The 27858-nt window shown below is 36.3% G+C and overlaps 1 protein-coding gene across 5 annotated transcripts in view; it reads left to right on the top strand.

The window, feature by feature from the left end:
• AHI1 (Abelson helper integration site 1) overlaps window positions 1-27858 on the top strand; it is a 90984-nt gene that overhangs the window by 14700 nt on the left and 48426 nt on the right. For 4 of the 5 annotated variants that reach the window (XM_069010716.1, XM_069010714.1, XM_069010718.1 and 1 more), the window contains 11 exons: window positions 1252-1347; window positions 3204-3389; window positions 4338-4475; window positions 5488-5620; window positions 6603-6726; window positions 8914-9143; window positions 10204-10307; window positions 11160-11278; window positions 14273-14403; window positions 15692-15832; window positions 17723-17925. In XM_069010716.1, coding sequence (XP_068866817.1) covers window positions 1252-1347; window positions 3204-3389; window positions 4338-4475; window positions 5488-5620; window positions 6603-6726; window positions 8914-9143; window positions 10204-10307; window positions 11160-11278; window positions 14273-14403; window positions 15692-15832; window positions 17723-17925 — 1605 coding nt within the window. Of the gene's footprint in view, window positions 1-1251; window positions 1348-3203; window positions 3390-4337; window positions 4476-5483; window positions 5621-6602; window positions 6727-8913; window positions 9144-10203; window positions 10308-11159; window positions 11279-14272; window positions 14404-15691; window positions 15833-17722; window positions 17926-27858 lie in introns of all 5 variants that reach the window. The other variant, XM_069010717.1, reaches the window with a different exon arrangement.

Genomic DNA, 27858 nt, shown 5'->3' on the forward strand with positions numbered 1-27858 from the left:
GGTAAGATATGGTGGATATCACTCGTTTCACGTTCTTGAAATCTGAAAAGAGGTTTAAGTACAAGAAGCTCAAAGTTAGAATTTTTCTGCTTGTAGCAGCACCTCATTGTACCAATGAGCAAACTATTACATTGTTTCCTTTAACATTTTACACATCTACCTCTCCTGTCCCAGTCTTTGTAAAGTAATTAGTATTTTGTCCTCCAATACAATTATGATTAAAGGAAAAATTTTAAGTTATATATTCCATGTAATTTTGAGCTTAAGTATTTCAATATTTGTACAGGGAGATTCTGTAGTATAAACATCGAAATGGAAGCCTAGTAGAATAAATATTTTTTTATTCCTTGTTTTTTTTCCTATTTCAAATAGACTAAATATAACTTATTACCGTATTTTTTTAATGTTTTGTGATGCTTGTAAGTGAACATATTTGTAAAATTAAGAGTCCTTAGTTGCTTAATACAAAACTAATTACATTTGTATGTAAAGATTCTTCATGCAAGTCATGCTAATGTTGGGACCAAAAGTATGATTACACTGAAAAAAAGCTGTTTGACTTCAGGTTTATGAAATACCAATTTGAAAAAAGTACTATTCTAAGTATTTTTTGTATACCAGGTAAACTTCCAGGAGTAGCTAAATATGAGAAAATTCTGGTCCCTGACAGAAAAATGAAGGCTCTCGTAGGCATCCCTGGAAGTGTTCAAGGCCAGGTTGGATGGGGCTTTGAGCAGCCAGAGTTAGTGAAAGATGTCCAAGCCCGTGGCTCAGAACTCTGTGGTCTTTGAAGGTTCCTTCCAACCCAAACTGTTCTGTGACTGATGTGATGACAAAACTGATAAAGCTAGGGAAGAAAACCTAACTTTTAGACTGCCATTTTCCATCTAGATTATTATGCAGCTGGTTTTAGCTGTCAGATTTGTGATCTAAGGGATTTCTGAATTATTTGGAAAGCTACACATTATTGTTTCTTCTCTTTTATTGAGATGTAAGGGGAGCAAGAATAGTTTTTTTTAAGACTAGACTCTTTTTTAATGGAGGTCATATATAGTCGTCAGGTAAATACATAAGGACCTGTTATTTCTAATTTCATACTTGTGAGGAAGAAACACTGGTTTTGTAATTTCTCAAAATTTAAATCTGTTTAATTTAGTGAATTGACCAAGCATATCTTCAGCAGTTTTTTTTTAATTACCATGAATTATATATTCATTAGAAATACATTTATATTCATGCTGATACTTCTAGGTCCTTGATTCTCTACGTATGAATGAAATGAGAGCCAACTCTGATATACAAGTTCAGGAAGGTCGTTACCGAAAAATTTGTTGGGCATTTCTAAAGGTATTGTAAATATTTAAATGAAGACACAAAATTTATAAGTCCTTTTATCTGAAAATCTCTTGCTGTACTAAGTAGGAAAGCATTTTTTAATATTTTCAGCAACAGAGATGGAAAAAAAATCCTTGTTTGCTTGGCTGTTCTCTCCTTTTCCTCTTCTTTCACTCCCTGAAATCAACACAGTGACAAGCTTGACGTTAAAGAATGTGTTTTTCAAGAAAATACAGAATGTGTAAGATTTTTTTGTTTGTTTGTTCATAAAGTACAGAAGGTTGTGTTCTTTTAGGGTTTTCTTTGTGTTCACGTGATTGTGAACAATAGGACAAATCCACTAATTTCTGTACCTCAGCTGTTGTAGTGGCATTTTCAGTTGTCCAGTCTTTGAAAGGACTCCCTAACTTAATTATTAAAATGCTTCTCATTTTTAGTTGCAGAGTTTGAAATGCTGTGGCAATTGAGATACAAATGTGCCAAATGTGAGATATGGGTAATTTAGCCAGCACATATGTACCTTTCTATTACCGCAGGCCTGGTTCCTACGGTATATCACCGTGTCCCGCAGCCATAGGGAGGAGGAGGAGGAGAAGATCCAGCAGGCAGGAGTTGTGCAGCAAGATTGATTTATTTAATTATTTTACAAACTCTTTTATAGACTTTTTTCTTCTTAGTCTAATTGGACAAAGGACCAGCCACCCCTTGGGGGTGATTGGCTAAAATCCTAAAACATCCATTGTCAAAATATTTTCTACTATACCATAAACAAGACTTTTCAAGGTTGCAGGTGTCTGGGTTGTTTACATTCCCTGCCACCTCTTCTGTGAGAGAGAAAAGTCTCTCACAGACTTAGAAAATAGCAAGAAAATCCTCGCTAACAGCATTTTTGTATCTACACCTTTCTACTCTTTTAAGAGATACTTGAATGTGTCAATTTGTTCTTTGAGAGCTGACAAACTACAATTTCCCTGAGGATTGTTTGTTTATATCTACCTCTGTTCGTGATAGTCATTGACAGTCCACAGCATAGAGGAAGTGTGAGAAATACAGGAGAGGATAATGGGCTGCAAATTAGGTGAAGGGATAGGCACCTCCATAGCAATTCAATATAGAGATTCTTCTGAGCTCTGCCCAAGATAAAGCTACTGGAATCAGGGGTCTGGTATCCTCTGTCTGTTAGCAGAGCTTGTAGGAACTGTGCATCCAGGCATTCAGTACAGCCTACTGCTGAACAGAGGGAAAAACAAATTTTCAGCTCATAAATATGAATAAAATTATTGCCTGTTCATCATTCTTACTGCATCTGCCGGCATTATCCTTTCATCTGTATCAGTCAAAGTAGAAATGTCCCAGTTCAACATTGATCTGTGTTAATGGCAGTAGGAGCATTTATTCTTTGGTTCCGTAGAGAGGACTGTCTCCTCTGAAGTTGGAGAGGTTACTACATTGCTGTATCTTCTGCTCTGAACCAAAGCCTTACCAATGCCCTTTGTTGCAGCATTCAAAGAGGACAGATTTGGAAGAAGCTGTTTGTGGATTGGCAGTCCTTTGAGATCTGGTTGATTTTAGCAACTAGCAATTTAAAAAAAAGTAGAAAAGTGGTACTGCAGAGGTGTTCCCACTTACAAGATATTACTGTTGTGAAGGATCTTTCAAAACTAGGCTGCCATCTAGGCTTTAATCTTAGTGATTTGATCCTGGGGGGATTAAATACATGCCTAGTTCATAATAACTTTTAGAGTTAGTATATTTCTGCAATGGGAAGTGGATTTCAAGAGCTTATAATGTTACTTAAGATACTAGAAATTATCTGTTACTTTTATCTTCATTTTTCTTCTTCTTTCTTCTTTTAATCACCCTTCCAGCTTGTAGGTGCAAATGGAGTTCTAAATGTTGGTGGAAAACTTCGTCTACAATTATATTACCCACCTTCAAGGACCAAGTCATATTCAAATGCTGTTGAGGTTTATGACTGGTGGGCAAAATGTCCGAGAAATCGTTACCCATCAACATTATACATAACTGTAAAAGGCCTAAAACTGCCAGATCATGTAAGTTAAATATATAATACGTAAGCATAGTTGCAAATATGCAGACTTTTCTGTAGGAACTAGTACCCAGATAGAGGATGTGAGTCTGTGTTCCTATGCGCGTATATAAAACATGAAGTATATAAAATATATAATAAGAATGTTACATCTCAAGGTAGGTGTTTCAAACTTAGCCCTTCATAGGTATCTTTGAAAAATAGGCATACTTTCCCACCTAAAGCTTCGAATATTTTGCTACTGACAGAAAATTTTCAGAGTACTTTCTTGATTAATGTTCCTTCTTATTAGCAGAATTGACATTTGAAGTCACTGGACTCATGCAGGTGTATGAATTCTTGGAGAAAACATGCAAGTTACTTCACTCTGATTCCCTGCACCTTCTAGCTGTATTGAGCTGTATTTTTTTTCACAAATGAAAGCTTCTTTAAAGATAGGCTTACACTGGTATGTGCTGAGATGAGCATTCAAGATAAATATGGCATTTCATTTTCTACAATGCAAGTACAATATTGTTCTATTATATAATTTCCCTTTTGTATTTAGAGCTCTAATTATACTTTCTTCTGCTCACTTTTGTACTATGAAGAGGTGATCTGTGGAAGCCTGGTGAGATGTGCACCTTCTCAGTAGTACAATATGGTACAATAGTAGAGTAATTCTAATTTTCACTGACCTTAATAGTTATTAAAAGTAGGAAAGTATCAATTATTTGAAAAAATTGTGATACCATTTGATTGACACAACTTTGGAAGCTTGGATTACTTTCTGACTTCCTGGCTACTTTAAATGAAATTTTGCAATGCAGTTTTCATGTATTAAGCTTTTTCCAATCTGTGTTTCCGATGTAGCAAAAAATTTAAATCAAAAGTACCTTTTAATCTTTTCAGAAATTACATTGTTCGCTTTAAAAATATTTTTTCCCTGATACTTAGTTTTGTTTGCCTTAAGGTTGGTCCTTCTTTTCACTCCATGGCAGCTGTTCAACAGGAACAAGCTAACACAGCACTGTCAGAACTCCAGAGAGAAGGATATGAACCTTCTTCAGAGGAGAAGGAGCCATTTAAATGGTCAAGATTGCCTGGACAGGTGAAGTGTTTTTCTTTGAATTTTAAATGAAAATAATTTATATATTTACTATATTTTTGTAAGTATTATGAAGCAGGTAATTAATTAAAATAATTAATAAAAATATTAAACAAAACATAAAAAACTGTCATAGATAGTAGATGAGGCTTAACCTGAGCAAATATGGTTGATTTAACCATTTTTTCACCAGAACAGACAGGTATTTTTATCTGCATAATTCTCTAAGAATTTGAAAGAGTAGGGTTATTAAGGTAATGGAAGTAAGACAGGAAACCAGTTCTCAGATTTCAGCTTGATTAAAAATATATTTTCTTGACTTTTTCTGTTTGTTTGTTTGTTTGCTGAAGGTACTTTTACACAATAACACAAAGAGCTTACACTGAAGAACCACATAACTACTATGGATATCGTCCTTCACCTTAAACTTTAAATTTAGTTTAGGAGAAAAAGCCATTGGGTCAAAAAGAGGTAGTATGTTGGGAGAAGGGAAAGGGAACTATATTACTTGTTCCATTTTTTGGGATATTTCATCTCTTTAAAAGTCAGAGATTTAAATACAGTTGAGGAATGCTAAAAGTGATTTGGTAGAAGACCAAAGGTTTGAGTGCCTGTGGTTGGTTTCTGAGTTCACACTGCAGTCATTAGGTTATGAAATGTTGTGCTTAGACTCCTTAAACAAGCTTGACTTATAGTCTTAACTACACAGCTTACATCATTGATGGTAGGCATTATTAAGCTCTTCTTAAGATTAAGGAAATTATTTCAATTTTAATTTTTTTTTAGGTCTTTTTAAACTTGCTAGTTGTTTGTAATAATGGGGCAGAAAGAGATTATACATTCATGTGGCCTAGGTTATGTTGCAAAACTGTCTCTGTAATAATGTCTTTGAATTTTACTTTGGAATGCCATTAAGAAGTTACTAGCCTCTTAGAACTTCTGCATGTCAGGGGTTAGAGTGTATTTTATGCATTGCATAATTAATATTCCTACTGCTTGTTCCCTGAAAAGCCAGGCTTGCCGCATACCCAACAAGCACCTGTTTTCCCTGCGAGGTGGGGATATGGGCTGCTTCTGTATCCGCTTCTCTCATGATGGGAGAACGCTGGCAGCAGCATGTGCAGGAAGGAATGGCTATCCTATTGCTTGTAAGTTTAAAAACCTTTTGGCTTTTTTCTTATAATTCATGCATTTGGAATTTAAAGGTTAAGGGAAGTTAATTTTTAAATTGTGCTTTTTGAAAGTTTCTGGTTTATAATTGTGATTTGAACATTGTTCTGTGCATTAAAGAGCATTGAGGAAAATGCTCTTTCTGTGTTGATAGGGCTGAAACTGGCTTTTCTTACATGGTTACATATACACAGTTTAATGGTATGAAATGGCACGATTTCTGCCCAGAGACCTAATGGAAATACTAAATGAGTTTGCAGAAGGAGCATAGTTTCTGATGATAATGTTTTAAGGGAAATAACTTTTTAAGCCTCCACCTCATACACTTTTCATGTAGGTTTTTCTCCTAACCTGTCTTGAAAGTTAGATGCCTGAATGTTGTCATCTCCAGACAGACTACTGGAAGCTGCTGTCTTCCATGGTCCAGTTCAGTCCAAGTACAAACATTCCTTATAACTCAAATTTTTGACTACTTTTTGGCTAGCTTCAACTACATAGTTCTTAAACCTTGGATAAAAATTCTGAGATTTAGAGAGAGCAGTATTTTAAGCATGCACAAAGTAAGTGTTTAAATGCAAGGAACAGTATATCTAGATTCCTTTATTACACAGCCCCAGAAAATTATCTCAGTGTTAAAATATTTCTAAGATTAGTTGTCAAAATTTAAAAAACCCCAGCTTAATCCTAATCGGTTCTAATAATTTAAAGCAAGTAAACTGTTTCTTAAGGGGTAGGACATTTGTGACATCCATGAACCACTAGATGGAAGTAGATGCTTTCTGTCCATTCATATCTAGCAATTATTTCATCCTGTTGCCTCAAAATAAGACAAAGAAAATGAGTTGATTTATGCTAGCAGAAAATCAGCCTAAGATTAGACTAAACTTTGGCTCTAGTAACTACATCTGTGTGACTGAAAATACTTACGAAACTTTTATTTTTCTGTTTGAACTTCCCTAGTGTATGAAATTCCTTCTGGACAGCTCTTGAGAGAATTTTATGGTCACCTTAACATAGTGTATGATCTTTGTTGGTCAAAAGACAATCAATACCTTCTTACTGCTTCCTCTGACGGCACTGTCAGGTCAGTAGAGTGAGATGTTCTGGCAGATACCATCAGAAGTTGAAAATAAAGTGGTCCATTTCAGTGTGTTGCTACAAACTGTGCTACAATGTTTTAATTAAGGATTTGATTACTGTGTGACTACAGTAATATAAAAATTGTGATTGGGTTAATCTCTTACACTGTATTTACTATTTCTAATGTATTTGTGTTTGAAACCAAAGCTTTTCCAAAAACTCTAGTGACTAAATCTACAGTGCAGTGAAAAAACAAAAGACTTTTTATTTAAAGAAGACACTGAGACAGTTGTAATGTTCTGTTCCTGGAGAAATTGCCATACTGTAAATGAAATATTAAGTTTGCAAATTTGAACATGAGGCAGGAAATTGAAAATTTAAGATTCAAGTTATGTGTGTGAATTTGCCACACTGCATATATGTGTATTGGTGGTGTTGTTTTGGTTTTTGACACTTAGTAAAAGAATTCAGCTTAAATTGCTGTATATGAATTTTGATACTGTTATTTCTTAAATCAAATCCTCTACAATTATAGTGTACTTCCGTACAGTGTTAATGTTAAAATATTGATCTGTTCAGATCTGAAAGCCAAAACCCTCAAAGCTGTAGATACACATGAAAACATGGCTGGGACACTGTACAGTTTTATTATGAACAACTTCATTGGATTTCATAGAGCTTTTTGGGGGTTTTTTAGCTCTTCAGATCCCTATCTGTTATTTCTGTTATGCAACTCAGTAATGCTACAGGCAGTTGCATAATTGAAATGCCAGAAGAATTGTTAAATGATATATTGTATGTGTGGAACTGTTTTAAGGTCTTTTTGCTGCTTGTATGTAGGCATAAAAAGTGTTTTAAGAGTTCAGTCCTTTTATTTTTTTTATTTGGGAGTGGATTAAATAAGAATTTTTTATACTGAGGTAAATATCAATTTCAGTCATTTATATTGCCTATAAGAAGGCTGAGCTGTTCCTCAATTCTTGAATTTGTGGCAGCAAGTTGAAACTGCAGTGGTCTGCCTCCTTTTCTGTGTACTGTGCACAGTCACTGTACGAGTTATTAGTTCCTGTATTTGTTGTGAGTTGCCTTCAGCTCCTTAAAAAGTCCCAGTACCCCATTGCTTTAAAGCCATTATCAGTTTATTATTTGGATCATCTTGTACTGAATTCTAAGGCAATGTGAAGGTAAATTCATGACCTTATGTGAATTCTTCTTTATATAATGTTTTGTGTTATCCTCAAGCCTTCCTAAGGTTTAGTTCCACAATATTTGTGAGCAATAAATTAGTATTTATTTTGCTAGATCAAAATCATTCTAAAAGATAGGTAGACTCCTTGTGACCTTTCTGCATCGAATTGTGAATTAATTGCAGTACTCTAAAGGGTTGGAATTTTGTAATTAAATCACCTCTGAGTAAGCTTAGAATTCCTCAGTAGCCACCAGAAATGGTCACCTCACCTGGAAGGGTGCCACTAAAACAATTTAATAACATACTGTAGCTGAACACTCTGTGCAAAGTGCTGCCCACCTGTATTTAGTGATCCAGGTACTGTTCTATTCTTTGTGGACTCATTTTTGGGAAGACTCACTAATGAAATGCATACCATCAAATAGAATGCACTAAGAAAAATCTGATCTTGCAGCTATAGGTGGCAAAGGATAGGAAATAGATTAATAGTAAGAAGTGAATTTATGTGATGTAAACATCCTTGAGATCATGATCACTGTGTGGCTGGTAATTATTATTTTAAAAATTTCTCGTGTTTTATTTATATTTAGTGGCCCTCAATGTTCCTTTAAGGGTTTTCTTGTTCTAAAATTGTTTTAAATGGATGATAGCCCAGAAAATATTAATTTGGTTGTAACTCCTGAAAGAAAGAAACAAATACGTTCCATGGAATTCTTTATGAGTATTTTAAAATGAGAAATATATCCATTAAGGGAGTAAGTAGTCATTAATTTGCTTTGAAGACCTAATTTTGTGTAAAGTAGTAAATGTTTCATAATTCTTGTTGGAAAGTACCATATTAAAGGGTTAAATAGAGGTGGAACAAATTGGTAGGATAAACAGGTGTTGTTAAGTGTTTGCAAGTATTTACCTCTAGAACCAGTAGCACAAAGTACGGCAGCAGTTATACCTGCGTGTGTGACTGCTTTCTGCTGTAGAAATTCTGCCTTTGTTTCCTTTCAGAATGTGGAAAATAGAAATGAAGGCAGCCTCTGCAGAGAGAGTGTTCCCTCATCCTTCATTTGTCTATACTGCCAAGTACCACCCAACTGCTGACTCGTTGGTTGTGACAGGATGTTATGACTCAGTGATTAGAATCTGGAATGCAAATGTGAAAGAAATCCATGGGCAACTACTACAGGAGCTTGATGGCCACAAAAGTTTCATCAACACACTTTGTTTTGATGCAGAAGGTATATAGTTAATATTGCTTTTACAAATAGTTGTCTTTCCAATTGAAGACCAACTTGAGTGTTACTAGTTCACTTCGTAGAGGCAGCAATATATTTTCTTTCTTTATTATTTCCCAGTATATAATTTCTTAGGAAGAAATTATTTACTGGCAGAGTGGTGAGACACTGGGACAGGTTGCCCAGAGAGATTGTGGGTGCCCCCTCCCTGAAGGTGGTCAAGGCCATGTTGGTCAGGGCTTTGTGGGACACTGGAAGGTGTCCCTCCCCATTTCAAGGAGGTCAGAACTAGATTATTTTTAAGGTCCCTTTCAACCCAAACCATTCTATGACTCTTCCATAAAGAAAATGAGGTAATAGTAATTAGATTGTGAGAATTTTGACACTAGACTGAAGAAGTGGGAAGGTGATGAACTTTTCAATATTGACAGAGAGTAGGAAACACTGAGAGAAAGGGACAGAGGTTTGACCATTGTGAGTCATGTCAGCTGGTAGGTTAACAGCTGAAAGTGAATGTTGTACTGACATGTACTAGTGGAGGAAGAGTTGAAGATGAGTGAAAATTAAAGTTTGACTTTTTCTAGTATTAGTGACATCATTAATAGGTGGTTCATTTTAGTCACTGAGTAGGTACTGCAAAGAGGAAAGCTGTATTTTTATAAAGAATAAATATTTGTGCTTAAAGAGCAAGTGTTGGAAAACACTATTTGTTCTAGTTCCAGATTCTTAGTGAATGTATAGGTAAGCACTGAGTTATCATGTGAGGCTCGTTGAGCTGTAAATGCTCACTTTTTGCTGGTTTTAGAACATGAATAAAAATGAAAAATATTAAAAATATGTTCTGCACCTCAGTACTTGATGTATATGCTACATCCAAATTTATGGTGTCAGCTTATGTTGTGCAATATGAGCAAAATGCATTTGCAATGAGTATATTATAGCAAAAGAGATGGAATAATTGGTATTTGCCTATTCACAAAAGTGATAGAACAGAAGGTTGTTTCTTGTTTTCTGTATTATTTTTTTGTGGGTGGTATTTTACTTATAAGACATTATTTCTCAGGACACCACATGTTCTCAGGAGATAGTTCAGGACTGATAATAGTTTGGGATACACCTGTCAAAGGAAGTTCTCAACACCTTTTTCAACACTGGAAGATAAATAAGGTAAGCGGGTTTCTTAAACTAGCTTTGTAATTTTTATGTGAACTGTTCCATATCTATAAATCTGATTTAAATAAATTTTTTTATACATTACCTTTTAACTGTATAGATGTATTTTCTTTAAAAATTGGTATAGGAGAACTGATACGATGTGCAGCAATTCACTGACTTAATTTTTTTTAATAGTTTTGCGACGTAATTGGGTTGGGCACTGGAACAGGCTCCCCAGGGAAGTGGTCACATCACCAAGCTTGAGAAAGTTCAAGAAGTGTTGGACTGTCAGGCACATGGTGTGATTCTTGGGGCTCTCCTGTGTAGGGTCAGGAGTTGGTCTTTGATGTTCATAGTGGGGCCCTTGCGACTAAGGATATTCTAGGATTCTGTGGTTCTATATTTTTTTTCTATATAAAATATGAAAATACTTGGGGTTTGATAGCACTGTTGATGCCTTTTATAACAGGGGTATAAAAGAAAAGGCAAAAATCTTCATGGCATCACTGTATTAACAGGTAAATGCTAATGTGTTAAGTTTGTTCTCTAGAGACAAAAAAAAATAGACCACAGGCTTTACAAATCACCTTTTTTCATACTTTAGAACTGTAATGTTCAGTCAGCATTTCTGTCATCAGCTAATTTTTTTAAAATTCAGTCACAACAGAATCTGCCTCATGGTTGTAAAAAGTTGATGTCTAGGATGTAATGCCTTGATATAGGAACAAACTTTTTCCTTATCCAAATAAAATGAATTGAGCAGAAGAAGAGTAATGCGAGAGAAAAATGGGCAATAACATGTAAAAAACATGAGGTTTAAAACACAAAGTTATGTAATTTTCTTTATTTTCCATCTTTCTGTAGGAAATAAAAGAAAATGATATTAAAGGAACACCAATAAATCATTTGGAAGTGCATCCGAATGGAAGGCATTTATTAATCCATGCCAAAGACAGTACCCTGAGAATTATGGATCTCAGAATGTTAGTATTTTTGGTGACAAATGTGTATTTTCTTTCTGTTTTAAAATTTACTTGGGGAAATAAAGTACCACAAAGGTATTAGTTGTGTAGTTGGGAAGGAGAAAGATGTCCTAATAATCAAGGATAGAAATGTTAGGGTTAGGAAATGGTTTCAAAACACTGCTGTGTTACAGACCTTTTGGGTGATATTGAGTAAGACTTTCAGCATAGAATATCTAAAAATTACTAGAGTACTTGGGAGCCTAAAGTGGCATGAAGAATACAATGTTAGTCTTGTAAAGATTGAAATCCCTTTTAAAATGCAATCTGGGCATGAAAGAACTTGGTAACATACATGTGTTAGTTTTGCATTTTCAAGACTCTGCGAAGGATATTTTTATGATAAAATGGAAGATGACCATCATAAATACTGAAAAACGCAGTGGTGTACATATTGTGGTGTATTAAACAGGCTATGAGATATTTTTGTACAAGTTTTCTCATTCTTGATAGTTACAAGCATGATTCTTTGATGATAAACTAAAATAAAAACCAGGAAGATTACAGACTCGCTTGAGTTTCATGTTGGAGAATGACCAGTTCAACCCAATAATCAAATCACAACAGCATGTTACTCAGAGCTTTATACAATTGGGTTTTTAATATCTTGAAGGATGGAGATTTTATGACTTTTGTGAGTAACATGTTCTAGTGTTCATTCACCCTCAAAGTAAAAGTCTTTTTTCTTATATTTTAAACAGAATTAGCTATATTTCAATTTATGTCCATTCCCTCTTGCCCTTTCATTGGGTGGGAGTGGGCAGAGTCTCTCACCAGTCACTTTCATCTGTTGGTAAGATGCACTTGAACATTCTATTCTGGAAAGTCACATTTAAGATATGAACAAGTTCTCTAAATGTTTCATCCTTAATTTCATAGGTTTCTTTCTGCCCCTCACTACACAGAAAATCCCTGGAGATATTTAAAAGATGTGTGTGGCCCTTAGGTACATGGTTTAGTAGTGGACGGGACAGTGCTGGGTTAACAGTTGGACTAATGATCTTGAAGGTGTTTTCCAAGCTAAGCAGTTCTGTTATTGGATTGGATTGAATGTTTGAACTAGGACTTTACTGTATTATAGTGCACTTTTCTCTTTTACTGTGGATGATAACTTATAATGGCCATGCTAGGAGCTAAACTATCCACGCAGTTGAAGCATGAAATTGCTGGATTAGGAGAGGGAACCTGTAGCTTTTGAGTCAGTGTTCTTCTGTTGCTCCTCTTTCTAAAATGTGCAGAGAGATTTAGTTTGAGAGGGAAAAATGGGCATGCATATTAATCTTTAAGAAAGAGTTTAATATGGGGTGCAATTTCACAATTATTTTAAGCAAGTTTATCCATATAACGTACCATCTCCTGCAATCTCCCACACCTTTGGCCATGTATTCCTAGCATTTCCTTTTTATCATCTCTATAGATCTTTTGATGCGGGGCAAGTCAGATCAGTGAGCTGATTCAACTAAAAATTAGCCTACAAATACAAATGATTAATTTTCATTTTAATCAAGTACCTGATCAAACTCATCTGATAGCTGCCCAAACACTAGAGAAGAAATGAGGGAGAGCCTGGGAAAATAAGGGTGGAGAGGACACCACCAGGACTGCTACTTTGACCACAGCCCACAGTTACATTGACTTAAGTCTATCAATAAACCACAGGGTCAGATACCCAGCAGTGATAACTTTACACGTCAGCATTAACTGTTCATTCCCTGCATGAGAAAAGAGGGGGTGGAGGTCACAGATGAACACAATTCACTTTGATTGACAGCTGGTTGCTCTTAACTTTCCCCTTTCAACTTGCTTTTTTCATTTTTTTGGATAATGCTGCTGTCCTGTCACTTAGGTATGTGATCGGGATTTGGTTTGGGTTCAGTCCTCTCCTTGGGGTTTCATGTGAAGGCTAGTTTTACATCTTGCAGGGCTCTCCTAAAGACATCTCAGAGATGCTATCTTTCTTATTCATACAGCTAAAATTCTTATTTGGGTTAATATGGTCTTGCACTGGGATCTTTAGGGCATCCTTTTCTCTTACTTGCCAAATAGAATTTCATCTAGGGTATCCTTATTTGGAATATTGTTTAAAATAATTTTACTGTCATATTAAATGCATTGCACTTCTCCCAGTATGCCTCCATTGTTTCTGCAGTAACAAATTTGAAAAAATACTGTCTTCTGTCCTTGAGGGCTACAGTGGCCTATTGCTGTTCTTCTTTCCTCCAATTCTGCATTGTAGTATTGCTGCTGGGTTAGTCTCCATGTTGAACTTTGATACCTTTTTCTAGGCTATGCCTCATGTTTAAAATAGCCTCTTACAAGCTGACTTATGCTTTTTTCTACCCTTTTGTGGATTCTCTCCTACTTGATGCCTACAAACTGTTTGACAGTAGATCATTACGACTGTGCTGACCAGGAGTGTTTTACTGAAATAAGATTAGGCTACCTAAGTTGCAAAATAATATTAAACATATCAATAGTAAATCAACATTTATGTCTGAAATCCATTGGTTTTCTACTGGTTTTCTAACCAAGGAGACATTAGTCTGAAGAGCTGAAGAGAGCTTCTGGGTAAGTTTAATCATTCAAGCTCAAGAAGCATAATGAAAACTTTTGACAGAGCTTGGAGTAATAGTGACAATTTCCCCATTTTTTTGCAAAGCCCAGGATCAAGATAGTGCAAATTACTGCATCTCTATCTGTTTTCTAGATCTGAGGATTTCCTTTTTCTGCTGAAAGGCAAGGATGTACACTTTCACCTATACTGTCAGGTGCATTATGAAGGTCAGGGAAAAGAAAGGATAAATAAACACTGCACTCTGCAAAAAGTGTGTGCTTATGTTTGGGATGCGAGGTGTATTGATTTTTCTGAGGAATAGAGGTGGGAACTGACACTAAAAAGTTACATTGTCTGTTCTGAACGTATCTGCTATATCTGCAAACTTTCTTTATCTTTAGCTTGGCTGCAAAGAAATACATAGGTGCCACAAATTACAGAGAAAAGATTCACAGCACCTTAACACCATGTGGTACATTCCTGTTTTCAGGAAGTGAAGATGGAAAGGCTTATGTTTGGAATCCAGAAACAGGTAACTAATTATTTTATAGACTTAAGCCAGATTGTCAAGGCTGAGGGAGAAAGGATTTTTTTAAGGTTTATTGAAACACTTTTGTTACGGAATTAAACTTTGGTAAGATGTTCTTAAATCCTGAAGCTTTAGCTCCACCTTTTAAATAGCTGTTATTAATCTCAGATTTAATTCTCTAGAGGAAATTAATAGAGGTAACATTTGTAATATCCAGCACCTGAGGCTCAGCTTTTTGTATACTGCAACTCTTTACATGTGGTGAGGATCTTAAAATGGAATGCACAAAAAATGTTTTAGGTCAGGTAAGTTTTTCTGTTGTGTTGTTTAGATTTGAGAATCAAATCTCTCTTGTTCAGAACCACTTTATCTCTGTGGTGGGTGGTCAGAGATGGAATATTTTTAGTGTGTGGTATATAAGGTTCCTCTGTGAATTAGTGCCCAAGCCAAGGAGTTTCAAAATAGCTACCAAAATTTTTCTGAAAAAATGTGATGAAAATGTAGGGTAGAGTTTCTTGTACAGGAGGTAAAAGAGACAAAAATAAGAGTAGAAAGTAGCAGAATACCATTTTGGATTTGATGACATTATATTCTGTCTGTAATTATAATCTATATAACTTTTTAAAATAAAAAAAGTAAATATTTTAAAACTGGCAGATAACTAACAGATCCGTTTTGAATTTTCTTTCCATGTTTCCAACTACGTTAACTTGAATCTCTGCCACTACATAATTTGCCTGAAAACTTAAAAAAAATAATAGTAAAAGGAGGGAGGAACTTTGTTATTCCTATGTTTTTATTGGGTTTTGACTTTGTTTACACACTGTATTTGCATTTGTAGTGCTATCAGCTGAAGAGCTAATTTTATTCATATTTTTTAATAATTCTCTGCTCAACTTTCACTCCTGTCAATACTGTATAGCTGAAATCCACAAGTAAGATGGCTATCTTTGTACAATGCAAGCACAAACAAATACTGTGGAACGCCACCTTTCCAGAACTTGCTTATCAGAACAAGAGAACTCAGCTAACCTGGTGCATCCTCTGGCATTTCCTGCAGCTATTGCAACAGCACTAACTTTTCTGACTTACTGAATAACTTAAAATCATGCAATATTTCCTTTGTCTTATGCCAAAATGCTACTTCTCAATGAGGAAATTGACTGAACAACAATTATTTACAGTGGCAGACACTGCAGTAATACAAGCTTTAACCAGCTGTTATTTTGCTGTATTGAATTTGTTTCAGATATGTTCCTGTGGCATTAATAAACTTTTTTCACTTCTGCAGGAGATCAGGTGGCCATATATTCTGAACTCTCCTTCACATCTCCACTTCGTGATGTTGCCTTTCATCCACATGAACACATGGTGTCTTTTTGTGCCTTTGGTCAAAACCATCCAATACTTGTATACATTTATGATTATAAAGGTACAGTACAAATTTTCTTGATACTCACCTGTAAGTGTTTTATTTTTAGAAGTGGTTTGCTAGTATTTGTACTTCTTTCAAAGGAAATAGAAAGCAGTCATTTGATGATAATGCATATCTTTTTTCTGGGAGATACCAAAACTGAATTGAACATGATCCTGCACAACCTGCTCTAAGTGACGCCACTTTAAGCAAGGATTTTGGCCAAGCCAAAATCATCAGAGGTCCATCAAGTTTAAATTTGTTTTTGTATTTCATACTGTGTGATTTTTGCAGCACTTTATCATATATAGGCAGCATAATACAAAAGCCCTTTTTCCAGTATCAAGGTGGATTATGGAACCAGAAAATACAATCAGTTGGGAAACTAATTAGGAGCTTAATAGGAATCTCAATAGTTTGTGCCAGCTATGTTAAAAATAATGTTGAGGAGCTGTATAGAAATGAATGAGAGTGTATAGACTTTTAATAAATAGCTGTTACATCTGTGATGTGATTATGTGAGAGATATGTTTATTCCCCATGTTATATTGAAGAGAAGATAGTGATAAATGCTATTTTTGAATTTTTGGTATACAAAATAAAATTCAGATTGTGCTTTGCAGGCTTTTTTGATAGTTGTGTTCAAGTAAGAACATTTGCAGCTAGAGAGTTAATGTGTTAATATGAATTATGCAGTAATTTTTTTGTTTGAATTATGTTTGCAGGGAACAGATCTGTAAAGCTAATCCTGTCTTTATACACTGGCTTTTTAAGTAATCTACTAATGGGATTACTCATATAAAATCTCAGTGTAGGTTATTTGTCTGTTGAATTGGTTGACTTTTACAGGAACATTAAGTGGAATGACTGTGCAATCAATATTCAGTGCTAAACCTCAATTAAGTAGGATATATCTGTATATTAAAAAACAATGAAATTTTTTTGGGGGTGAAGGGTTTCTTTAAAATGTTTTGATTGTTGAGCAGACAGCGAGTCTTAAAAAACTTAACACTGTAGTTTGAAAAATATATATATACATATGTGTGTGCATACACATTTAGAGATCACACAGATAGCACAGTCATAGTTATTTGTGTCTTCTGACCGCTGACAGTAAGACTTTGCATAGGTTGTGGTCTTCTTCTTGCATTGTTGGTTACTATCTTTTTGTTCCTATTTTGGTTAAAAGCACCCTCTTTGCTTTTAGAAAATAGTCACACTGTCATAGTGTTGAAAGAGTTAAACATATAGTAACACTAATTTTAGTCACACACAATTTTTAAGGCTCCGACATTATGGTTTTTAGATACACCAACAGTTTTATTAATATCCTGGGCAGAACTTCCATGAAGAATTCTTTTAACCTTTGTTGGCTTCAGACCATAGTACAAAAAATTGCAAAAGTCAATTTGTCAGTCAGTGTGTCCTGTGCATGTGTAATATGTCAGCTTCTGAAATAATTGCTCAAATATAATAAACTCACTTGAACTAGGCTGGAAAAAAATGTGAAATGTCACTGACTTGAACTCAGTGCAAGCTTTATAACTTTATTGCCTTTGAAAAATTCCTTTCTCTTCCCACTCTCTCCCCCCGCCCAATGCCAATATTTCTGCATGAGGAACACTGTTGTTCATAAGCAATACAAAAATACCAGTTCTGTATGAGAGGCTGCTGAACACAGATAACAGAATTGAGATATTTTTATCAGAAGAGTTAGGGGAAAAAAAAGGGGTAGTAAGGGGAAAATTTCATGTAATTTACAGGTTTTCCCTATAGCACTATTGGTACAGCTTCTGATGGTGTTTGACTGAAGACGTGGCTGGCAAAATGGCTGCAATCCTTCAGTGTTTTTTTTCCCATGGCAGTGTAAGGCTTCACCTGAGACATTAATACTGGTTATTTCTACAGTTGCACAACAGGAAGCTGAACTCGTAAGAGATCTCAGTTCATCACTTACCACAGCTGCACCAAGAGGGCCGCACTTCTTTAGCAGTTTTTCTGAAATTCCTGTACAAAAGAACTCAGTGATGTCTCCAGCAGATCAGTTTGTCAATGTTGCAAGAGCATCAATGAGAATGCAGAAGGTGAAACAAAAACTTGATTCTGTTATGGTAAGTCAGATTTAATTAATTTCAGAAGTTTGTAATATACCCATATTCTGGAACTGGTATACATAAAAAACCAAATCTGTTGTCATGGCATCTGGTCTTTGGAAATTAATAAATCTCTCACTAATATTAATGCAGGTGTAAGTAGCTCTTAAGAAAAGAGCAATCATAAAAACCTTGATTTTGTTTTTCAAGTACTAATGACAAGGGATGTTTTTATGCTAGTGCCCGTCGCTATTTGTCCATCTGTGTGAAATCATAGATCCATAAATCATTATGGCTGAGCTTCCTGTCCACCTTAAAAATTGTATGTGGCGTAAATGGCAGGGGTTTTAGGGAGCTGCAGGGCTGGGAGGAGAACGTGGTCTTCCCTGTGCTGGGCACAGCTGTTTCAAGCCAGCTCAGTGAAGGATGATATGGACCCACTGCACAACTGAAACTGGAACCAAACAGAGTGTGGCATCTCTGAGAAAACAGACTTAAGAAAAGTCAGAACTGACTAGAGACAGGAAACACCACAGCAGAGGAGATATGCAAAGGAAAATGTGTCGGGGGCACAAGTGAAGATACAGGAGGGATGTGAGGGGTTGTGTGAAATGAGGAGATGTGAAAGAAGACACAGAAGGAGGCATGAAGGTGATGCAAGAGACACAAAACAATGAAGAAATAGAAATATGGGGGAAATAACAGAGTAGACTTGAAGAGAGAGACAAGAGATATATGAGGACACACAAAAGAAAATACAGCTAATGGTACACCTCTGAAGAGGCTGCAACTCATGGAAGAATCCATGCTGGATGGGTACAATCCCAAAGGAGATTTTGTCTGGTGGAGGATCCATACTAAAGCAGTTGAAAAGAGCAAGAAACAAGAAGAGTCAGAAAGAGCAAGCCACTATGCAGTAACCTCACTGTACTGCCCCACTCATCTGTTGCCTCTCCAAAGGGACTGAGTACAACATAATGGCAAAAGCAAGGAGACTGGGGACTAGAAAGGAGAAAAAAGAGGTGCCTGAAGTGGAGACAAAGAGGGATGAAAAGTGTTTTCTTTGGATGGGTGTTTTACTATTTGTCTTGTTTCTCAATACCCAAATTGGTAATTAAAGCTTTTGTAATTGGCAATAAATTTAATTAAATTCCCCAACTTGAGACAATTTTGCATGCAGCAAGGATGCAGAATGTTCCTGAATATCACTGTGAAGTTATAATTACTTTTCACAATGACTTGAACTGCATTTGGGTTTGCACTTACTATTTTTCATTTTGAAATACTTCTGAGTATGTGTAGATTTTTTAAATGTAGTTTTAGGTTTTGTCTGCATTAATAAGTAGTGAATCACAAAAGAAGCAGATGAGTAGATGAAAGCAGTTGTTCCTGAGGTTGCTGTAACTACTGTCATCATGCTGTAGGGGTTTTACTTTGGATTAGATTTAGTCTGGTTCCTTGGCTTTGGCATCCCCATTAGGCCTGAGTTTTGAAACTGTCTGGAAGAGAGCTATCCCACAGACCTTTGATTTTTGAACTGTGAACTCCCAGTGAACCCCTTCATGAAACACCACATGCTAACTCTCATGGATAACAGTGGCAAGCTGCTTCTACCTTTCAGTTACATGTGGCCTGATACATGGAAGCAAACCTTTTCTCTGCCTTCTGCTCATTCTATTCATACTCATTTAGAGTGAGCGCAAGAGCCTTCAAGTTGTGTATCAGAGAAGGGCACAACATGGAGAGGATGGAGCATGTAGCCTTGTGTCTGGGACAAGTACTCCAGGAAGATACTCCAGGATAAATTTTTACTGTTCTGGATATCTGGTCATATGAAGAAAAAGATGGGGATAGAGAATTTATGAGAGTATTTATCATTGCACTGTTTACTCCCAAATTAACCAGCGGTTCTGGGCTGTGGGAGACAAATCTGGTTTAGCAGAACCATGTAACTAGATGAAATACAACTGTGTTGGGGAGAATAACTTTCAGCCACTGGAGTTTTGTAACCCTAGATTTCCATTGACCAGTTTGGGATGAGTAAGTCCACTGTGAGCAGAGACATGATCAGTGCTTTTGACAGCATCCTCCAAACCCTCTACCTGTGTGGGAGATGTCAAAAAGTTCATCTGAGTCTTCTCACTGTGTGAGTTTCCAAACAGTCCAGGATGGTGGTTGAAAGCATCCACATCCAGTTTGCTATCTGTCACATAGCAGTAGTGATTATAAACACTGAGAGTGCTTCCTTGCATGGCCTTATGAACCACTGCGATACTGGGGAGGAGATTTCTTTGAAAGGACTCTTGATGCTGATCTTTCCAGAGATCCAGCATGATGCTCAGGGGACAGCAGAAGATCCTTTTCAAGCAGGGATAGGATCATTTTTGCATGTGGCTGCAATATTGCCTGCCTGATTTATCCCATTCTGGACAGCCCCAGAGTAAAATATATAACATTAAAACTTAAAATTTCTACTCATTTGTAATTGGGAATTAGTTTTTGATGTGTGTGCAATTCCCTTTCTCATATGAAAAATGATGGATCCAGGTAAGTGCAGGCTTTGCTGGAAGGCTTGTTAGAATGCACACTCACATAAATGGTTTGCTAAAGTGTTTGTCAGAGTAGAACTCTTGAAAGTTGCCGCTCAGCCACATGTGTGAGAATGTGCTAATATTTCTGGGAACAGACAAGCAAAAATGGAGAAAGATGACTTTAGGAAACCACACATAGGGTGGTTTGCTGCCCTGTGGTCAAGTTGGAACATTAAAAATCCAGATGAAAACACAAGTGTTACCTTGTATGTATTTCACAGAATCACGGAATATGTTGAGTTGGAAGGGACCCCCAGAGATCAAGTCCAGCTCCTGGCCCTGCACAGCCCCATCCCCAAGAGTTACACCATGTGCCCCAGAGCATTGCCCACACACCTCTTGGACTCTGTCAGGCTGGTGCTGTCACCACTTCCCTGGGGAGCCTGTTCCAGTGCCCAGCCACCCTCTGGGTGAAAAAACATTTTCCAACCTAAACTTCCCCTGACACAACTTCAGGCCATTTCCTCGGGTCCTGTCACTGGGCACCAGAGAAAAGACCAGTGCCTGCCCCTCATCTTCCTCTCATGAGGGAGTTGTAGATGGCAATGAGGTCTCTCCTCAATCTCCTCCAGACTGAACAGAGCAAGTGACCCCAGCCACTCCTGATACAGCTTCCCTTCAGGGCCCTTCACTATATTTTTTTGCCCTCCTTTGGACACTCTCTAATAGTTTAATGTCTTTCTTATGTTGTGTCACCTGAAACTGCACACAGCACTCAAGGTGAGGCTGCCCCAGTGCAGAGTAGTCCTGGTCTTTGGGTCATGTTTGCATGCCCTTGTCCCAGAGATGTAGGAAATACCATGTTGGCACAAGCATGGTGGCAGGATACCTTGCAGACCTGGCCTAAGGTAATGCCTGGAGTCATGTTTTATGAGACAAAGGTGCTGGAACATAAAACCAGGAAATCTGACAAAACAGGGGTCTCTGGTTTTAACATGTGTGAACTTAGCAGCATAGCTCCTGGATTCAAAACTAACTTTTAAGTGCAGAGTTCGGAGTTCTGTGACTTAGATACAGGATTGGAAAAGAAAATGTCAGTACATTAAAGTTTGGGTTAAGCTAGATAGAAATAGAGAATACTCTGATCCTGTATGAGCTTGAGGTCTTTGTCTTATGACCCATGCCTCTTTTCCAGGTCCCTTTAGAACCAATAGTTTTTTATTTTTCTGTTTTTCTTCTTTGTTTCCTGAACAAGAACCTTAATGAATTAGGAGATAGATGAAGTTTCTTTTCTTCTCCTCTGCAACATTGCCATTCTTATTAGCCCAGAAATTGTGTAATTAGAACTGGGAGTTGACTATTGTGCTAAAGCTTTAGCAATTCACAAAAGCTAAGACTGTTTGATAGAAAAGGTAAAAATTACTTTCTGTATGGAGCCAGAATGCAGAATCAGCTTGTTTACCACACAGAGAAATTACAGAGTAGTGAATCTTGGCAGCAGCTATTATTATTTATCTCTGCCTGAAGGAGCTAATACTAATGTATGATTCTATTCATAGAAGTTTTTGATAGGCAAACATTTAACTCATCTCTGGCTCATAAGTGGTTTTCATTCAGTGTTACTGTTTTTTTTTTAAATTTCACTTCTATCTAGCAGTGAAAAAACCTATTTTTAACTATCCATAACAAGGGGATGATATATGTTGTGTAGGTGTGGAGAGAAGGGCTTTCTTTGAAGATGTAGCATTCCAGCTCTGAAATTGGGCTTTTAGATGTCTGACCCCTTTGTCGCACTCACGAATAGCATCTGTGTATACTCTGTAGTACTAGACTTGGAATCAATTATGTGTTGGCTGCCTTATCTCTCAATATATGAATGCTTCTAAGTTAAAGTATGATTAGCTTTTCCAGTCTTTACTTCATGATGTATTTCTGAAAAGTGTTATTAAAGGTTATCAAAGTGGTTACCAAAATTCTGATACTTGGAGCATAATAAATACAGTGTTAGACAAGTAGAATGTAAAAGTATTCTTTCCTATGTACAAAAATGCTTACAACTATTTGGTTTTTGTTCTTTGTCCTTTGAGTGTATTTATTGCTGTGGCACAATTCATAAAGGAAGTAGGTACTGTTGGAGAATCCAGAAGCTTACATCTCGGATTGCGTGGAATGTACTGAACTTCGCTCACTGAGCTGTACAACTGTAAAATATGTTCATAAATGATACTTTTGTGTAGTCTACATCAAATACTGGAGTCCTTTCAGATGGTCTCCTTTTAAAATTTAGTGGAGATGCAAAATACATCTTCTTGTGTTAAAATAGAACAGAATTTAAAGCCGCTGCTTTTCAGAAAAAAGCATGCAACCCTTTTGGGGACCACATAAACATGATAGTGATACTATCTGAGCCATGAAGTGGAAGAAGAGGGAAACTTGTGCTTTTGTCTGCAACAAAAACCTAGAGGCAGAGCTGGATGCCCAAGTGGTGTGTATTTTTTTATGCTACCATTTTCAGTCTCGTAAGAATCTGTCCTCTGGTTCATCTTGGTTTTGGTAAATTCTGAAATACCATGCTTGACTTCTGGGGTTTAGTGCAGATCTGGAAGGTAAGAATTCTGTAGTAACTTACTATAACTTCTACCTGAAGATGGAAAACCAGAGTTCATAATATATTAAGTACTGAGGACTCTTCTTAAAACATTGCCTATTTTGTGAATGTTCTTGGCCTAGTACAAGAAAATGGTGCGATGTTCCTGCAGGCTGAAATAGCTGTTTCACTCAATTGTGCCAGCAATACAAAATGTTTATCTACAAACTACCAGGAAAGGTACTGCTGTTCTACAATCTTATCATATGTATAAGAAATGTGCAGTATTTTTAAAATCTCTTTTTAAATTTTTTATCATATTAGTAGAGAACATGATCCTGTAGCACAGGCAGTCATTTTCCATATGACCTGCACGATGCATCTCATTGGATGAGAGCTTTTAAATGAAATAGTTTTTTTTTTAATAGTGATGTATACCTTTTCCTATTCCTATATTCCTCTTTAGAATGCTAGGAAATGCTCTTCTTACTGTAAGAAATTTTGTTGCAATTATTACTATACACATAGCTACTCCCAGCTGCGGACTTCTATGGATGTATTTTATAAGCCATGGTCCATCTGATATCCTATAACCCTGTGCATTTCATTTGCTATGTAAAAATAAGCTTTATAAACCTCTTCTCCATTTCTCTTCTCCAAGCAGATACTGTTGAATCATTGTGATTTCATAAACTGATTGTTGATGTGAAATGGCTGAATTATTACTAGAAGCTTTATATAGGTAAAATACTTAATAGCTTACAAAAGCTTTGCCAGAATTTTACTTTATGTCTTTAAGAAATGTTTTATTATAGAAAGGTTTCAGAAATTGTGATGAATTTTTCTTGCCAATTGATTAAATTTGTAGGTTTAATAAAGTTGCCTGTGTTAGAAAAAGTTGAACAAATAATGTTTTTTTTCTGTGATTTGTTTGTTGCTTGATTCCCTCCCCACTGCTGTCTGAAAATCTTACAAAGCAGGTCAGGTTCTTAAAGTCTGTCATATTTTTCTATGTTAGAAGACTCTTTGCCTAATAAGAATTTTTTTATGCATTCTTCATTTTTGGCAACCAACAGGTGAATTTTAAAACAGCACAGTCAAAATAGATGTAGGTGCTGGTTTTGCCTAGGTTAGAGTTAAACCATGACCTCTTTCACCATTGTATGTGTCTCAGTGACTTATGTTTTATATAAATGGTATGCCAGCCAGAAAATGAATTTCATTCATTTTTTAGCATAAAAATATACTTTTATAATAATTTTATCAGAGAGCAAAATAAGATGGTGCTAAGAATTTTTACTGTGTGAGGATTTTACTGGTTGTTTCTTTAATTTTGTTTTCAGTTTTACTGTACGAGCTTTCCTGCCACAAAAGTTCGTACAGTTCATAAAGTTAAGGAAGAGTTACTCACCGATTAAGCACTTCTGCTGTGTGTAGGTTTTACTGATTGGTTTTAAGTTTTACCCTATTACTTGTCTAGTCATAAATGTTGGTACAGTTACAGAATAGTTACTCCATGTTTATTTTGTCCCTGCTGAACAAAGTTAAACAGGGCTGTCTGAGTATTGCTATGTGTCTTGGGGTGTCCAAACCGGCGCACTATGTTTATTCAAATAGTATTTTAAAGCAGAGAAAGCTGGATTCATTCATGTTAAAACCCAGCAAATTACTTCTCCTTCTGCCAGCTGGCTTGTTGTCACCAAGTTGTTGAGAAAGCAGCTTTTATTAGAAAGTTTTAATAAGAGAAAATACTTTAAATGGGCACTGAGTCAATTAATAATATTAATGACAGTTTTGGTAATAGTTATTGGGGCTGTGATAGAGTTTCTTGCAACATGAAGAACATTCTTCCTGCCTGAAAGGAGATTGTGGCAAGGTGGGGGGTTGACCTCTTCTCCCAGGCAACAAGTGACAGGGCAATAAGAAATGGCCACAAGATGCATCAGAGGAGGTTCAGGTTGGACATCAGAAAGAATTTCTTCACTGAAAAGGTGGTTAAGTATTAGAACTGTCTGTCCAGGGAGGTGGTGGAGTCACCATTCCTTGAAATGGTGGGAATTGGGACATTATGGGATTTGGCACTTAGTGCTGTGGTTTAGCTGACAGGGTGGTGTTTGTTCAAAGGCTGGACTCAGTGGTCTTGGAGGTCTTTACCAACTCAATGATTCTGTGTTTGGTGCAGAAAGGAAATGGATCGTGGCTCAAGTACTAAGAGACTCTAATTGAGAGATAAAGAATGATAGACAAGATTAAGCCAAGAGTATAACCAGGTACAGGGGGCTTGGGGGAGTCTGTGTTGTGTGTGGTAGGTGGGGTGGGGTTAAAAACATCTCAGTGGTTACACAAGTACCTGAAGCTGTGTACTGTGTTTAGAGTCAACATCCTAATGTCTTTTACCAGCAGGTATGAAGGAGTAGGTTTGTATGTGTATTTGACAAAATTTGAGTTAGAAGAATTGCTGGTGTCTTATTTTCATAACAGAAAGAGAAATAAAATCATAGGACAAGTATCTTTGAGTGTGGACAGGTTACATCCATTTTTCATTTGCAAAAAAAAGAATTCTAAAATTAACAATTGAAGTAATGGATTTTTTTTCCCCCAGTCATATGTTTTTTGATAGCATTAATCATAACATGAAGTCATAGTTTACATAAGTTACTTGGCTCTTACTAAACAAGACAAATCTACTTTTTACTGTTATTGATGGTGACATAGCCCATTTCTACTAGGATGTCTATATCTAGGCATGTTCTTAAGCTGAAAAGCCAGTTTTATCCAATTCCAGAAAGGTCGTTCTCTTCACGTTTAATGGCTGAATCCTGTGTCGTTCTCTTTGTGTTTAATGGCTGAGTCCTCTGTATAACTGAGCCTTTATTTAACTGTTTTGTGTCTTGTACAAAGAATTTAGTGTTCCTAGTGACTAAATGAAAGAAGCTTACTGTTCCAAGTGTTTATAATAATCTTAATTTCTCCTTAACATTTTTTTTTAAAGACAGAAGAAGAAAAAAGGAAGAAAGCTTTTGAAGTAACATGTAATGGAAATGCCAGAACGCTGGCAGAGCTAAGGAACTGAGTATACATAATTACTTTGTGATGAGACATAGCATCTGTAGACAATGACTAAACTGTAGCATGAAGCCTCTTTTAGTGTCAATTTTTATATGTATGCCCTGGTCACTTCTGGGCTTCTATGAGGAAAAACAGTTGAGCACTCAAGTTACAAGGAAACCATACTGCCATGTAGACAAGTTCCTGATCTGGATAATCAGGGTAAGAGGACTGTAGGAAGCATCAGGGGAACATACTTGCTTCAGACAAGCAAAGTAAATCTATTTCAGTTTTGCTTGTGTGTGGGGATAATATCTCATTTTAGCTATGTTTGGTTTTTCTACTTAGCCTAGAGCTATCTAAGACCAGAAGAGGTTATTTCTAAGTGATTGCAGGACTTCTACCACAATAGAATCCCAGCTTTCATTGGAGTCCTTCTAGTGCTACTGTCATAGAAGCGATTGTACTTTTACATAGATGTAAACTTGATTCAAACTTACATTGCAAATTTAAAAGCTGTAGTGCCATATTCCTACTTTAAGCATTATTGCCTATGTATTTTCTTCTAGCATTGAGAAAAATATGAATTTGTATTATGGGGTTTTGTTATTTCAGATTCAGCTTTTAAATTCTGAAGAATAATGTCTTAATGCTTTTTAACTGTCTTTAAAAGCAGTGTCCTAGAGACATAAGGTTTCCGCAGAGAAACCTAAAACGAAGAGATTGAAAAGTAATATAGAGCTGACCAACTTGATTAGGCTTGCAAGTAATATGGAAATATTGATTATATTGATTGCAAAGGTCATTAAATTGCATTCTTAGGAAAAAGAGAAATTGCTTTTGTCACCTTGTCAAGTCTTAGAACATTCTATTTTTTGTCTCATTCAATTCACTTTTAATGTGAAAACTAGTTCCACTGAAAATGTGTATTTGCATAATTTGCATAGAGCTGCCCTAACAAAAAAGAAAATGCAAATAGTCTTTGTTTAAACTTGGCAAAAATTATATAGGTATCTTTATTGTGACAGAAACGATACAAATGTTTTAACTCTTAGTTTTACTCTGTTCATGATAATAGTAAACTGTGTCTTTGATAACGCTGTGGTTTGGGCATGAAGCAAGTGTAGCCTGTTGTGAAAAATAAGTAAATTGATGGTTGGCTATCTTAGCCAACTTTGCTCGTTGTTGTAAAGGTATTTAGTAATGCCTTCCCACAGCATGCATTTCAAAAAAAAAAAGATTGCTTCATTTTGTTCTGTGGGTATTCTTATGTCCGCCTGTTGTAGGAGAATTAATTCTTGTTCATAGAATTCTGTACTTCACCTGGAAACAGTTGTGCTTGAATCACTAGTTCTCAGTTACTAACTGAGTGCTTCCCATTTCTTTTAACATGTTGTGCTTTTTTTTCCTCCTTGGGCTTCTTAGAGATTTAAATAATGCTTAAGAGCTAGTGGCAGAAAGGTCATTAAAACTCAGGTTTTGTCTCTGCTTTGGATGGGCAGTCTTTTATAGCTCACCTGCATTCAGCTTCACTGCCATCAAGGGGAGGAACGAATCACTTCCTGTGAGAGTGCTTAGATTTAGAACTTCATTTTTAAAAGCTCTTTTATTAAAAATGGTTTTTATCTTGTTTTTAAGGGCCTGGAGAAGAAGGAAGTATTCTAAGAGAACTTATGCTGCATTTTAGTACGGGTGATTTTCTTAAATCTTCAGGACCGCATGTTCAATCTTCTCTCGTGTGTGTCTGTTGCACTTGATTCCAAAGCATGCTATTTCACATGTATA

Source organism: Aphelocoma coerulescens, chromosome 3 (genome assembly GCF_041296385.1).
Source record: "Aphelocoma coerulescens isolate FSJ_1873_10779 chromosome 3, UR_Acoe_1.0, whole genome shotgun sequence".
NCBI classification, from domain to species: Eukaryota; Metazoa; Chordata; class Aves; order Passeriformes; family Corvidae; genus Aphelocoma; species Aphelocoma coerulescens.